This window comes from Heterodontus francisci, chromosome 36 (genome assembly GCF_036365525.1).
Source record: "Heterodontus francisci isolate sHetFra1 chromosome 36, sHetFra1.hap1, whole genome shotgun sequence".
NCBI lineage: Eukaryota > Metazoa > Chordata > Chondrichthyes > Heterodontiformes > Heterodontidae > Heterodontus > Heterodontus francisci.
In genome coordinates this window covers 15012379-15024495 of record NC_090406.1, presented here as the reverse complement: position 1 = coordinate 15024495, position 12117 = coordinate 15012379, and the positions used below count along the sequence as shown (strand labels likewise).

The window sequence follows — 12117 nt, the reverse complement described above, 5'->3', positions numbered from 1 at the left end:
TTGTCTTGGCTCCGACATGGAAAAAATGGGTGTTTCAGCGAGGTACAGCAATGGCTCCCAGTGCCTGTGGAACCATAGCCCTAGTCAAGGGTCGATGCCTTCATGAAAGAGGAGTTCAGTTGGTTAAACCGCACTGTCATTCTGTTACAATAAAAAGTTACATTTTGTACTCTACCACTGCTTTGAGTTTTCGTTGCATCCTCTGTTTATTTATCCTCTCTAAGCACTTTGGGACATTTTTATTACCTTTAAAGGTGCTAAATAAATATAAGTTGCTGCTGTTATTGCTGGTGATAACGTGCTTTTTTTTTATCCCCTTTCAGTCCAAAGAATCATCATCTGTGCTCTGCTGTGACATCTCCGTTGACGACCAATATGTTGTTACTGGCTCAGGGGACAAGAAGGCCACGGTGTATGAAGTAATTTACTGAGGATTCAATTCTTTATTGGGTAGCATGGGATGGGGGTGGGGGGGAGCCTTTAACAGATAACTTGAGAAGAGACCTTGAACCTGGATCAGTTAACCTTATTACCCAAGGATCATGTTTAATGGAGTCTTTGTCCTCGCTGGAAGACTATCTGATGTGGCCTTGACTTGGATATTGAAATTTAACTTTGACTTGCTTTAACAAAAGAGGATATATGAGTAGACCAAAGCGGTGGATGCTTACCTGAAGAGGAAGAGTTACTCTACTCAAGATTCCACAGTCCAGCTAACTCCAGATTTGATAATGTTTAGGTTAACATGTTACTTGTACATTTGTTTTTTCATTGTTCCTTTTTGTTATCTGTAACATTTGGTGGGGAGAAACCTCAATTTAAGACAGTGGTAACTCCTCATCAGCATGCTGCCCCTGGATCTGAGAAGGTCTTTACTGCAACGGAACTTTGTGTCCTAATTTCACAATGAGTTTAGCTTTAAAACGTATTTAAAAAATCTGTATCTTTTTATGGTGTGCTGTTCGTTTGTAGAACAGCATGAAACAGGACACCTTGGTTCGCTCTCCTCTCCTTCCCAATCCCGCACCCCCTCCTCCACTAATACGGACTGGTGTTTTTAAATGTAAGCTTTCCATAGACAGCCGTTCAAATGTGAATATAAGAGTTGTCTGCTTTGAAAATTTGGCTCCAGCTTTCATTTGCCCATTCTTAGTTCAAGGTTCATCACCGATTTGATGCTCTGGCCTACCAACTGGCATGGTTAATTCTCTGCTGTGCCACGGATTATAATTTCCAACATTGTGTAAAAAGATCTTCTGACAGTGTGGACATTGACTGTGGAGCAATCTGATTTGGAAGCTGTAGGTAAATCTCTGGTGAGGCAGGAGGAGAGCACAGGGGTTGCACTTAGTGCAGTAGACCATAAATGTGATGTTATGAAATAGGCTGTTTTTAGAAATCAAAAAATCTGTGTTGAGCCATCGGTTTATTCCATTCAGTAAAAATAGTTTGTATATCTATGTCTCATGTTGGTACAACTGCTGTCCAGCAGCTGGGAGCTAGTGAACAAACTATGGATGGCTATAGTCCACAGCACAACTAAAAGTAATCCGGGTTATTTGAACTGAAGGATCACAAGCCTTTGTGATCCTTGTCCAGTTGGGTTTAGAAGCTGAACGTTTATTTCATTTGTGTTTTCTGAAACTAGGGCTGTAGCCATTGCATAGTTTTGTTAATTTAATGGAAAACTGTATGATGCTGTTGCCAACACAGCTCAAATTTGGAAATGAATTGTAATGTCTTTTTTTTAAGGCTTTTGGATTTCTTTATTTTTGGACAAGTTTTTCTTTCAAAGCAAGTGGACAACTATTACAATGAGATGGCCGGTCTATTGTAGGAGAAGCATCCAGGCAATAGGATGGCTGCTTTTCATTTCTAATTTGCAATGTAGCCTAATGGCTCTGGTTCAGACACTCTGTTTGTTGGGGAGCGATTGGTGTGATATCTATCATTTAACATGTTTTGTCTTCACTTCCTTTTGTGTCCAACCCACATTAAAAGAGATTCCCCTCCCCAGTAACCCCACAACTCATCATTCCTCAAAATGCTGATCCCTTGCTGATATACAGTTCCATTTGTCCTGGTTACTTTCCAGTATTTTGCCCAAGCCACCATTATTTTGTGTACGCCGGAACAGTGTGACCCATAGACTACCTGACCTGGGAGGACACTACCTTCGTGCAAGATCCTGTCTTTGCCTGACAGCTAAGCGCACTTTTTAGCAGAAGTCACTGGTGATCAAGAGTGAGAACCAAGGTCTAATTTTCCCACCTTTTATTTCCCCCAATACTTCCCCCACCCCCCAACCTGCACCCCACATCCACTCAAAATTATTCCTGAGGTCAATTGAAGTGCTACGCCTAACTAATCAACTAATTCAGCACAGGCCAGTGTTTAAACTAGGTCCTTCCTGGTCTGCATAGCTCACTTGTAGCCTGGAAGTGCACTTACCAACCCTGTTTTCATTGGCTTTTGAAGATAAATTGCTGTACGTGATCTTACTGATGGAATGTTGCAACCTGTTACACAGGTGCTTTCTCGTGATGGTAGAGGGTTCAAAGGGGCTCTTGATGTTCCTATCAACACTTGCCCAACTTTGTTACATGAAGTTTCCAAAAACACTTTACATTTCCCAGAAGGACCAAAATAAATGGCCTATAGGTTGGTGACATTTTGCAACTTATAGAAACATGCATAGTTAGCGTTGATTTTTTTTTTTCCATTTTGGGGAAAATAGTCAAGAGTGCAGCTATTCCCTGAGAGGTGGTTATTTTGGGTGTTGTGGGTCTTAGGATGTGAAAATCATAAGAAAGTTGGGAAAAACTATTGAATAGCATATGTAGTGGAGCATAAACCAAATAAGTGATCTGTTTGGTTTGTTCATCCAGGGTCTTCAAACTGTGCTGCTGTCATACTTCTATAGTTCACTTCCATACCTCTGTATTTTCTGTTCCACTCATTATATATATTTATGAATATGATGTACCTTTTTTTTTTCCCCCTCTTGATTTCTCGCCCTTTGTGGCCTTCCCATTTTGGCCAGTTCTGAAGTTTCTGGTTCAAGTACTGGGAATGGCATATACACTATAGCAATGGAATGGAGCATCAAAGTTACTGTGAAGACCATTCTCGTGTAAAATTGCCAGCAAAGAGCCTTCTGGTGTCAGCATGAGCTCTGGCCAGTTCAGGTCCATGGGCAGCTGGTCAGTACCTCGATTGAGTCAGTTCCTCTTAATATTATGGATGTCTGCAATGCAAGAAGGTTGTATACATTTTTTTGCCTCCACAGTTAAAATGAATGACTATACATTGTGTGCCCTAATTATCCACTTGTATATTCTCTTTGATAACTGTGCCTCAAGCCTTTCTCATGGAGGAAAGAAATTGCTATATTCTTCTGTGACACACTTTTTTTTTGGTTGCCCAATGTGGTGGATTGTAATGTCCAAAACCCTTCCATGTTTCATGCTTTCGCATCCCAGTTTGGGATGAATTTGTAGTTTATTCCTTTAAATTCCCAATAAACTATTTTGTATGTGATGCCTGTGTTTTTATTATGTCTCTTTAATGAGACTTGTGAATTTCTTGTCTGTTGCAGCGAGTGACATAGAAATATATGAGCGTAATTAGAAGACTAACAAATGCTAACCAACTTTCAAAACAGCTGATGGCTCCGATCACTCAACTGGGGCTAGTTATAAATCTATGACGTGAAAGCATGTAGTCACAGGGTAACCTAAGCTGCAAGTATACCCAGTATTCCTTTAATTGTATTGGAGGGAAAACCGTGTTGGCTTGGTTCATTGATCATACTTTTCCCTCTGAGCCTGCAGATTGAGTTCAAGCTACACTGCAAGACTTGAGCACAAAATGAAGTCTGGTACACCAGTACTGAGGGCATGCTGCATTGTTATCGATGCTGTCTTTTGGGTGACCATCAAAGACCCCATGGCACTTTGTGAAGAAGAGTGAAGAAGTTCAGTTTATTCCTTGAGCAGCACCATCAGACTAGATTGACCTGTTCTCTTGCTGTTTGTGACCTTTGCGATGTGCAAACTGGCTGCCATGTTAGATGCTGACAGGCTCGTTTCCCTGTCTAGAACTAGGGGGTCATAGTCTTGGCACACAAGGGGTCAGCCATTTAGGACAGATGAGGAGTACATTTCCTCATAAGGTTGTGAATCTTTGTCGTCATTGAGTATATTCAAGACTAAGATTAGTAGAATTTTGGACATTAAGGGAATCAAGAAATATGGGAATTGGGTGGGAAAGTGGAGTTGAGGTAAATGATGTAGCTACGATCTTATTGAATTGTGGAGCAGGCTTAAGGGGCCATTTGACCTACTCCTGCTATTTCTTATGTTCATGTGGTTGTTTACCAACATAACAGAAAAAGTAGTTCATTAACTGAAACACTCTGAGGTATGAAAGTCGCTATCTTAAATGTAAGTTCTTGCTGCATAAGCACATGAAAGTCTGAAGTGAAAACCCAAATGTATTGTTGGTGGGTGGTGATGGTAATAGTAATGGGGCCCCTCCCTGAAAACAAATGATTTTTGAGACCATTTTGTGCATTTTCTAGTATTTAGACTCTACATTGAGCATAGGCATTGCATTTTTTTATCTCTGATTTTTATACAAACTTGCACTGTCTTCCAATTTGGAAATGATTGTTTGCTTTTTTTCTCTGTCCTATTGTAGCAGTAATCTATTATTGAAAAAAATTAGTTTTGAGTTTCTTTTTAAATTAACACTTTTAAATAGGTGAGTTGAACCAAATCTAAATAGCCATAGATACATTTTAATCAGGGCTATAGCCATTTAATATAACATTGTGCACATTCCTTTCAAATATGGGTTGCATTATTGTGTTTGCTGACTGGTGGTGTATTTCTGTTGGTTGAAGGGAGGGTGTCCAGAAGCAGACTTTCCTGGCCAGTAAGACATAAATACATAAAGAAAATAGAAGTTCGTCCCTTCAAGACTGCTTTGCTATTTGGCAAGATCATGGCTGATTTACCTCAACTCCACCTTCCCGTGCTATCCACGTCGCCCTTGGTTCCTTTACTATCGTAAAATCTCTGACTTGAATATGTTCAATGACTGAACATCCACAACTCTCTGGGATAGAGAATTCCAATGGGTCACAAGCCTAAGATACAGTATTTTGACATTAAAATGAACAAAAGTGTACCAGCTTTAAACCTGTATAATTAATTGTGAAACAGATTTGTTGTAGAAAGGTGATATGAGTTTTCAACAGGTCCATCGCTTCCTGAAAGTGCACAGTCATTTCTGTGTCCCAACTCCCCTGTCTCCGTTGAAAAGCACTCCTGTTGTCAAATGGCCTTCCCTCTTCCAATCTCAGTTCAAATAGTAAACTGTCCCCCAACTTCACCTTACACTGGCTTTTTGGGGAAAGAGTTGAAGCTTCTACCCTCCCACCCCTCCCCTGCCAACACTGGGATCCAGTACTGGCTCCAATCAGAAAGAGATGGCCTATCCCTCCCACTGCAACTAGTTTCTCCAACTTCTCCCAAGTTAGTGCCCATGATGGCAGCTATGCCTTTTGCCAAATTCTTTTCTTCCCAAGACATTTTCCCAATTTTGATAGGTAATTGCCTTTGGTTTGGATAGGCACATGCAAGGCACATGTTTTGGGCTTTGATCCAAACATGAACAAAACTGCTGAACTCAATAGGGGAGATGATAGTGACTGCCCTTGACATCAAGGCAGCATTTGATCGAGTGTGTTCGCAGGAGTTCTGGCTAAACTGAAGTCAATGGAAATTGCAGGGGGGAAAACTCTCCATAGGTTAGAGTCACACCCAGCATGAAGGGAGATGATTGTGGTTGGTGGAAGCCAATCATTTCAGCCCCAGGACATTGCTCCAGGAGTTCCGCGGGGTCGTGTTCTAGGCCCAACCATCTGCAGCTGCTTCATCATTGACCTTTCCTTCATCATAAGGGCAACTGTGGGGATGTTCGCTTGATGATTGCATAATCAGTACTATTTGCAATTCCTCAGATACTGAAGCAGTCCGTGTTTGTATGCAGCAAGACCTGGACAACAGCTTGGGCTGATAAGTGGCAAGTAACATTTGTGCCACACAAGTCCCAGGCAATGACCATTTTCAACGAGTGAGAATCTCACCAACTCTCCTTGCTCTTCAATGGCATTACCATTGCTATCCCCTGCCTATAACATCATGGGGGTTAACATTAACCAGAAACTTAACTGGTTCAGCCATATAAATACTGTAGCTACAAGAGCATCTCAGAGACTGGGAGTTCTGCGGTGAATAACTCACTTCCTGCCTCCCAAAAGTCTGTCCATCATCTACAAGGTACAAGGCAAGGAGTCTGATGGAATACTCACCACTTGCCTGGATGAGGGTGGTTCCAACAACATGCAAGAAGTCTGACACCATCCAGGAGAAAGCAGCCCACTTGATCGGCACCCCATCCACCAACTTAAACATTCACTCCCTCCACCACCGATGCACAGTGGCAGCAGTGTGTACCATATACAAGATGCACTGCAGCAACTTACCATGGCTTCTTCAACAGCACCTTCCAAACATTCTACCACCTAGAAGAACAAGGGCAGCGGACTCATAAGAACACCACCACCTGCAAGTTCCCCTCAAAGCCACACACCTTCCTGATCCAGAATTATATTGCCATTCCTTCACTGTCGCTGGATCAAAATCCTGCAAATCCCTTCCCATCACCACCTCGAGGGCAATTAGGGATGGGCAACAAATGCTGGCCTTGTCAGCCACACCTACAAAATAATTTTTAAAAACTGATACCTAATTAATTGGATGAGTTTTGGGAGAATCACACTCAACTGGCCACAAACTTATGTCTCTGTAAACAAGCCAAGTCCATTATGCGAGGATAGATTTCCATTGTGACAACTATATTGGAATGTCCATTTCACAAACTGACCCAGCTAGCACTGACCAATTGTTTTGTCTCAACTTTTAACCGAAGCATTACTATCAAATTTGTTTGAATCACTATTATAAATGAAATGTTTTACTTTTAAACCTAATATAGTTCTAGCTTTTCCTGTTCAGTCATGGAACACTCAACAGACAGGTACAGTGATGGGCAGAGCGGTGCATGTTTAATGTTTTTTTTTGTTTTTACTTACTATACAGCAGGTTTCTACAGTCACTCACTTACATAGACCTGTACAAAAGAGAAGCTTGTTCTTGAAATGCACGTATATGTGCAAAAATTCTTTTTTTTTTGAAGCTGCAATATAATATAGTACATCGCACGCTCAGTCCCTCTGTTCAGCTTTCCTTAACCTACTTCTTTGAGTCACACACGAGGAAGGGCACTGCATCACTGGTCTTCCTCCCCTGGCTCCACAAAGGCGCGTACTCAGTTCATGTGTTCCAAAGGGTCTCTTGCTGTGATGATGCATTGATCCCAATTCTCTTGGAACAGCACATAGTATCTGTTCATGCAAAGCATGCTGCTACATAGTCATTCTCCAGGAAATGACCTATTGACGCAGACAGAATTCAAATGTTCCACAAGTGAGGCGGTTGCGGGGGGGGAGAAAGGACTCCAATCTCACTCTTAATTAAATATGGGCAGGTAGCAATGGTGAATGACATTTGAATTTGATGCCATTGGGTGTCAAAGGATTTAGGTGATTCTTGGTCACACTGGCATCTAGGATATCCTCACGAGCAGTGGAGTGGGAGAGAACTGAGACAGTTACATCAAAGGTTGCCTCCTGTTGGTTGAGGTTGTAAAGTACAACATAATAGTATAACCATAGAGCAGCCTTTCTGACAACACTTATCCCACTGCAATCCAGGTAAGACATCATCATGAATGGTGACTGGGTGGCGACGAGATGAAAAGTGATCACAGTACGAGTTAGGAGTTAAATAGCAACTTTTATCCCTTTGGTAATGCCTTGTAGAGCAGTGCCCTGCACAGGTGTGTGGCACTATTTTAATGAGACAGAAAAAGAAACCAATGCTAGAATTAAAGATGCTACTCTGACAATAACATTCAACACTTCACATAGAGACTGTTGCTTAAATCACAAAGTAGTTCTACACAGTGCATTTGTGCCCTATACAGTGGTAGATGTGGTCAATCAATATTAAGTACAAGGCTGTCAGCAGGAATCCTGCTTCCTGAAGGTAAAGACAGTATAAAAGAAAGGACTTCATCCATGAATGATCAGTTTGTGACTACACTAGCCAACGAAAAACCATTTTTTTCAAAAATATGTACATTTTTCACAATTACAACTCACTGATGTTGTATAAACAAGACAAACGCCCCACCTGTGTTTTTTTTTTGCCTAAATGTATCTGAAGGTTTCGCTCTATAGTATATTGCAGCTTTGAACAGTACAATTGTAGTCTGCTTTGGCAGTAGCTGTTGTTGTCCTTAACTTGTCCCTAGTTAATTCCAATGTCCATTAACAGCCTGGTGTCCCTTTAGATTTCTTGCTGGCTGAGGGTTTGCTGCTCAGTAAATCACTTCATAGACTGTAGCCTTCTTGTCTCCTGAGCCAGTAACAATGTACTTGTCATCCACTGAAATGTCGCAGCTCAGCACAGAGGATGATTCCTTTGACTTGACAAAGAAAAAATCAAATAGTCTCAGTAACTCAATTGTGAAAAACATTGTTGTCCTTGAACATATATAAACCACATTTCTACCTTTTGAGTTCCCGCACCGCCAACTACATACATTGGATATCTGGCACAGAAATAGGCCATTCGGTCCAACCAGTCCATGCCAGCATTTAAGCTCCATTCGAGCCTCCTCCCATCTTTCCTCATCTAAATCTATCATTATATAACCCTTTATTCCCTTCTCCCTCAAATGCTGGTCTAGTTCCCCCTTAAATGCATCTACACTATTCGCTTCAACCACTCCCTGTGGTAGAGAGTTCCATATTCTCACCACTCTCTGGGTACAGAAATTTCTTCTAAATTCCCTATTGGATTTCTTGGTGACTGTTTTATAATGATGGCCTCTAGTTATGCTCTTCCCCACAAGTGGAAACATTCTCTCTGTATCCACTCATCAAAACCTTTCATAATTTTAAAACATCTATTAGGTCACTTCTCAACCATCTTTTTTCAAGAGAAAAGAGACCCAGTCCGTCAATGCTTTCCTGATATGCATACCCTCGCATTTCTAGTATCATCCTGGCAAATCTTTTCTGCTCCCTCTCCAGTGCCTCTATATCCTTTTTACAATATGGTGATCAGAACTGCACGCTGTACTCAAGTGTGGTTTAACCAAGGTTCGATACAGGTTTAGCATAACTTCCCTACTTGTCAATTCTATCCCTCTAGAAATAAAGCCTAGTGCTTGGTTTGCTTTTTTTATGGCCTTGCTAACCTGTGGCACAACCTTCTGTGATTGGTGTATTTTACTCCAAGATCCCTTTGTTCCTCTACCCCACCTAAAATCGCACCTTCCTAGTAAGAAGTGACCTCCCTATACTCCCTACCAAAATGTACTACCACACATTTATCCGTGTTGAACTTCATTTGCCAATTATTTGCCCATTCTGCAATTCCTCCTCAGTATTGACTATCTTCCCCCAATTTGGTGTCATCTGCAAATTTAGAAATTGTGTTTTTGATTCCAAAGTCCAAATCATTAATGTAAATTGTGAACAGCAGTGGTCCCAGCACAGATCCTCGTGGAACATCACTTCCCACCTTCTACCACTCTGAATAGTTACCCTTTACTCCCACTCTCTGCTTTCTGTCTTGAAGCCAGCTAGCAATCCATTCTGCCACTTGACCCCTGACTCAGCGTTCTCTGATTTTATTCATTAGTCTATTATGGGGCACCTTATCGAAGGCCTTTCTTGCCTTCTGAAAGTACCAATTCCAGTAGGAGCAGTGCCCTCACCTCTGGTACTTTACACAAGAAAGTATTCAATAGCTATGTAAACATTGGTGGCAGGGAGTCCTGGATAGCAATTGGGACTAGGAACTGTGGCTAATTCTCTTTGCCGATCAGGGCTACTGAAGCCACTTTTCGTTCTCTGTATGTATAGTCCACTTGTGGCAGATTTTGTCACTGGCCATATGTTATACAAGTCTAATAAATAAGAGTATCAATTAGGCAACAAATTAGTAATTTGTATTTTGTTCTATAGGAACATGACAAGAATGTAGTAGTGAAGGGTAAGTGCTGTAGAAAGTGTGCTGTTTCAATTCTCAAATTAGCTGTTTTGAACAGTTTTGGAGGTCTATTTCCCCATTATTCAATATGCTTAGTAGACTTACTGCTCCATTTATTTCTGGGCCTGCGTTCATGACTTATTTGACTGTGGAGCATGTTAATGGATCTGAGCCTCAGTTCTGTTCCCTTGCTGCTGCCAGTAAGAGGAGAACAGTAGGGCAGATAGAGATCGGGCTCGCCCACCTTCAACTGAAAGGACCAGTTGGAAACACTGGAAGCTAGCATGATTGCAATCAAGAGTTGGCCATGTGGAAAATCACATGAACAGCATCCCTGAGGCATCCCTCAATCAAGAGCCTGTTTGGAACTGTGTCCCTCAATATCTATGAGTTACAAATAATCAGTCAGTACCTGAAATATACTGGCTCCATATGGAGTCCTCCATGCATTCAGGAGATTGTCCTTCCCAGTGCTTACAAACCATTTGCCTGAAAAATAAAATCAAACTAATAACATACTGTGATTTGTTTTAATATCTTTTGTAATGTGTTTCTTTACAACTAAAACTAATGGTTTAATCACTGAAGTAATAAGCTGGTAACACTGCATTCCTGAGACCCTATACCCAGCTCTATCTATCAGCCATAGCTCACTGGTAGCACCCCCACCTCTACACCTGAAGGCTGTGGGCACAAAATCTAGGCTGACATTTCTAATGCAGTACCAGGCGAGTGCTGCACTGTTGGAGGTGCTATCTTTTGGATGAGACGTTTTAACCGAGGCAGTGCCTGCCCTCTGAGGTGAACATAAAAGATCCCCTGGCACTGTTTCAAAGTAGAGCAGGGGAGTGCTCCCTGGTGTCATGGCCAATATTCATCACTCAACCAACACCACGAAAAGAACAGATTACCTGGTCATTACCATCACATTGCTGTTTGGTGGAGTATGCAGTGTGCAAATTGGTTGCTGTGTTTCCTACATTACAACAGTGATTACACTTCAAACGTACTTCATCAGCTGTAAAGTGCTTTGGGACATCCTGAGGTTGCGAAATATCAATGCAACTATCAAATACCATATCAAAGGCACCATATCTTTCTATTTTACTATGGTGTCTGCCCAAAGCCTGCGGTAGGCCCAAGATTTCTGTTGCCTGTGGAGTGGTAAGCTGTAAGAGCAGCAATTTCAAGACAGCAAGCTGGTGTCCTCTGGAGACCACTGCTGAGAATGGATCAAGTCTGCAATTATACTTCCTTGGAAACGCACTCAGGGCTGCATTAGGATTTAAAGAAACTGGAAGTTTGAAAAGAGTAGCGGGGGCCCTGTGTGGAATGTACATGAGGGAGCCATTTTCCTGAAAATCTGGAGCAAACGCTTCATTAAAATTGACTGCTAAAGTCATCTAATTGAGTGAGAGGAGGAGGAAAAATCTCCCGAACCTACTAACAAATCTCCTGTGGCCAAAGGAGTGAGCTTTCACATTGGCAGTGTGCCAGGATGAGGGATTTTAACTGTCTGTAAAGATGCTTAAAATGGTCTCAGTGCTTCGAAGTGTCCACTCATCCAAAACACAGAGAATAAAGAATGGCTGGAAAACAATCAGGCTCGGAAAACACCGTAAACCATGGCAGTGAAGTGGCAACAATTTACAGAGTCATGCAAACCTCAAGTGTCTGTCACAGTTTGAACACACTGCCAGAGTGAATCGAACCATCAATGTGTATCACTGAACGCACTATAGAGTCATTTAGAGCCTTACTCAGCGTGTGCTAGTTTGCACACATTACAAGTGAAATCCTCAGTTTGAACACACTGCAGTCATTGAAAGTCTTACTGTGCATCAAACTGAGTGTGTCACAGTAAACACACTACAGTCACTCAAAGCCCAAATCTATCACCGCTTGAGCAAACCCCCAGGCCTTT

At 41.7% G+C, this 12117-nt stretch overlaps 2 protein-coding genes across 11 annotated transcripts in view; one reads left to right on the top strand and one right to left on the bottom strand.

Annotated features, from left to right (window-relative positions):
* The window catches only part of LOC137351606 (transducin-like enhancer protein 1), a 186189-nt gene extending 182649 nt beyond the window's left edge, over positions 1-3540 (top strand). For both annotated transcript variants that reach the window (XM_068016207.1, XM_068016206.1), the window contains one exon: positions 324-3540. In XM_068016207.1, coding sequence (XP_067872308.1) covers positions 324-431 — 108 coding nt within the window. In that variant the 3' untranslated portion in view covers positions 432-3540. The remainder of the gene's footprint in view (positions 1-323) is intronic.
* A 3573-nt stretch (positions 3541-7113) lies between these two features.
* LOC137351605 (transducin-like enhancer protein 4) overlaps positions 7114-12117 on the bottom strand; it is a 194012-nt gene continuing 189008 nt past the window's right edge. For all 9 annotated transcript variants that reach the window (XM_068016204.1, XM_068016196.1, XM_068016202.1 and 6 more), the window contains 2 exons: positions 10606-10682; positions 7114-8619 (listed from right to left, as the gene is read on the bottom strand). In XM_068016204.1, the coding sequence (XP_067872305.1) occupies positions 8512-8619; positions 10606-10682 (185 nt within the window). In that variant the 3' untranslated portion in view covers positions 7114-8511. The remainder of the gene's footprint in view (positions 8620-10605; positions 10683-12117) is intronic.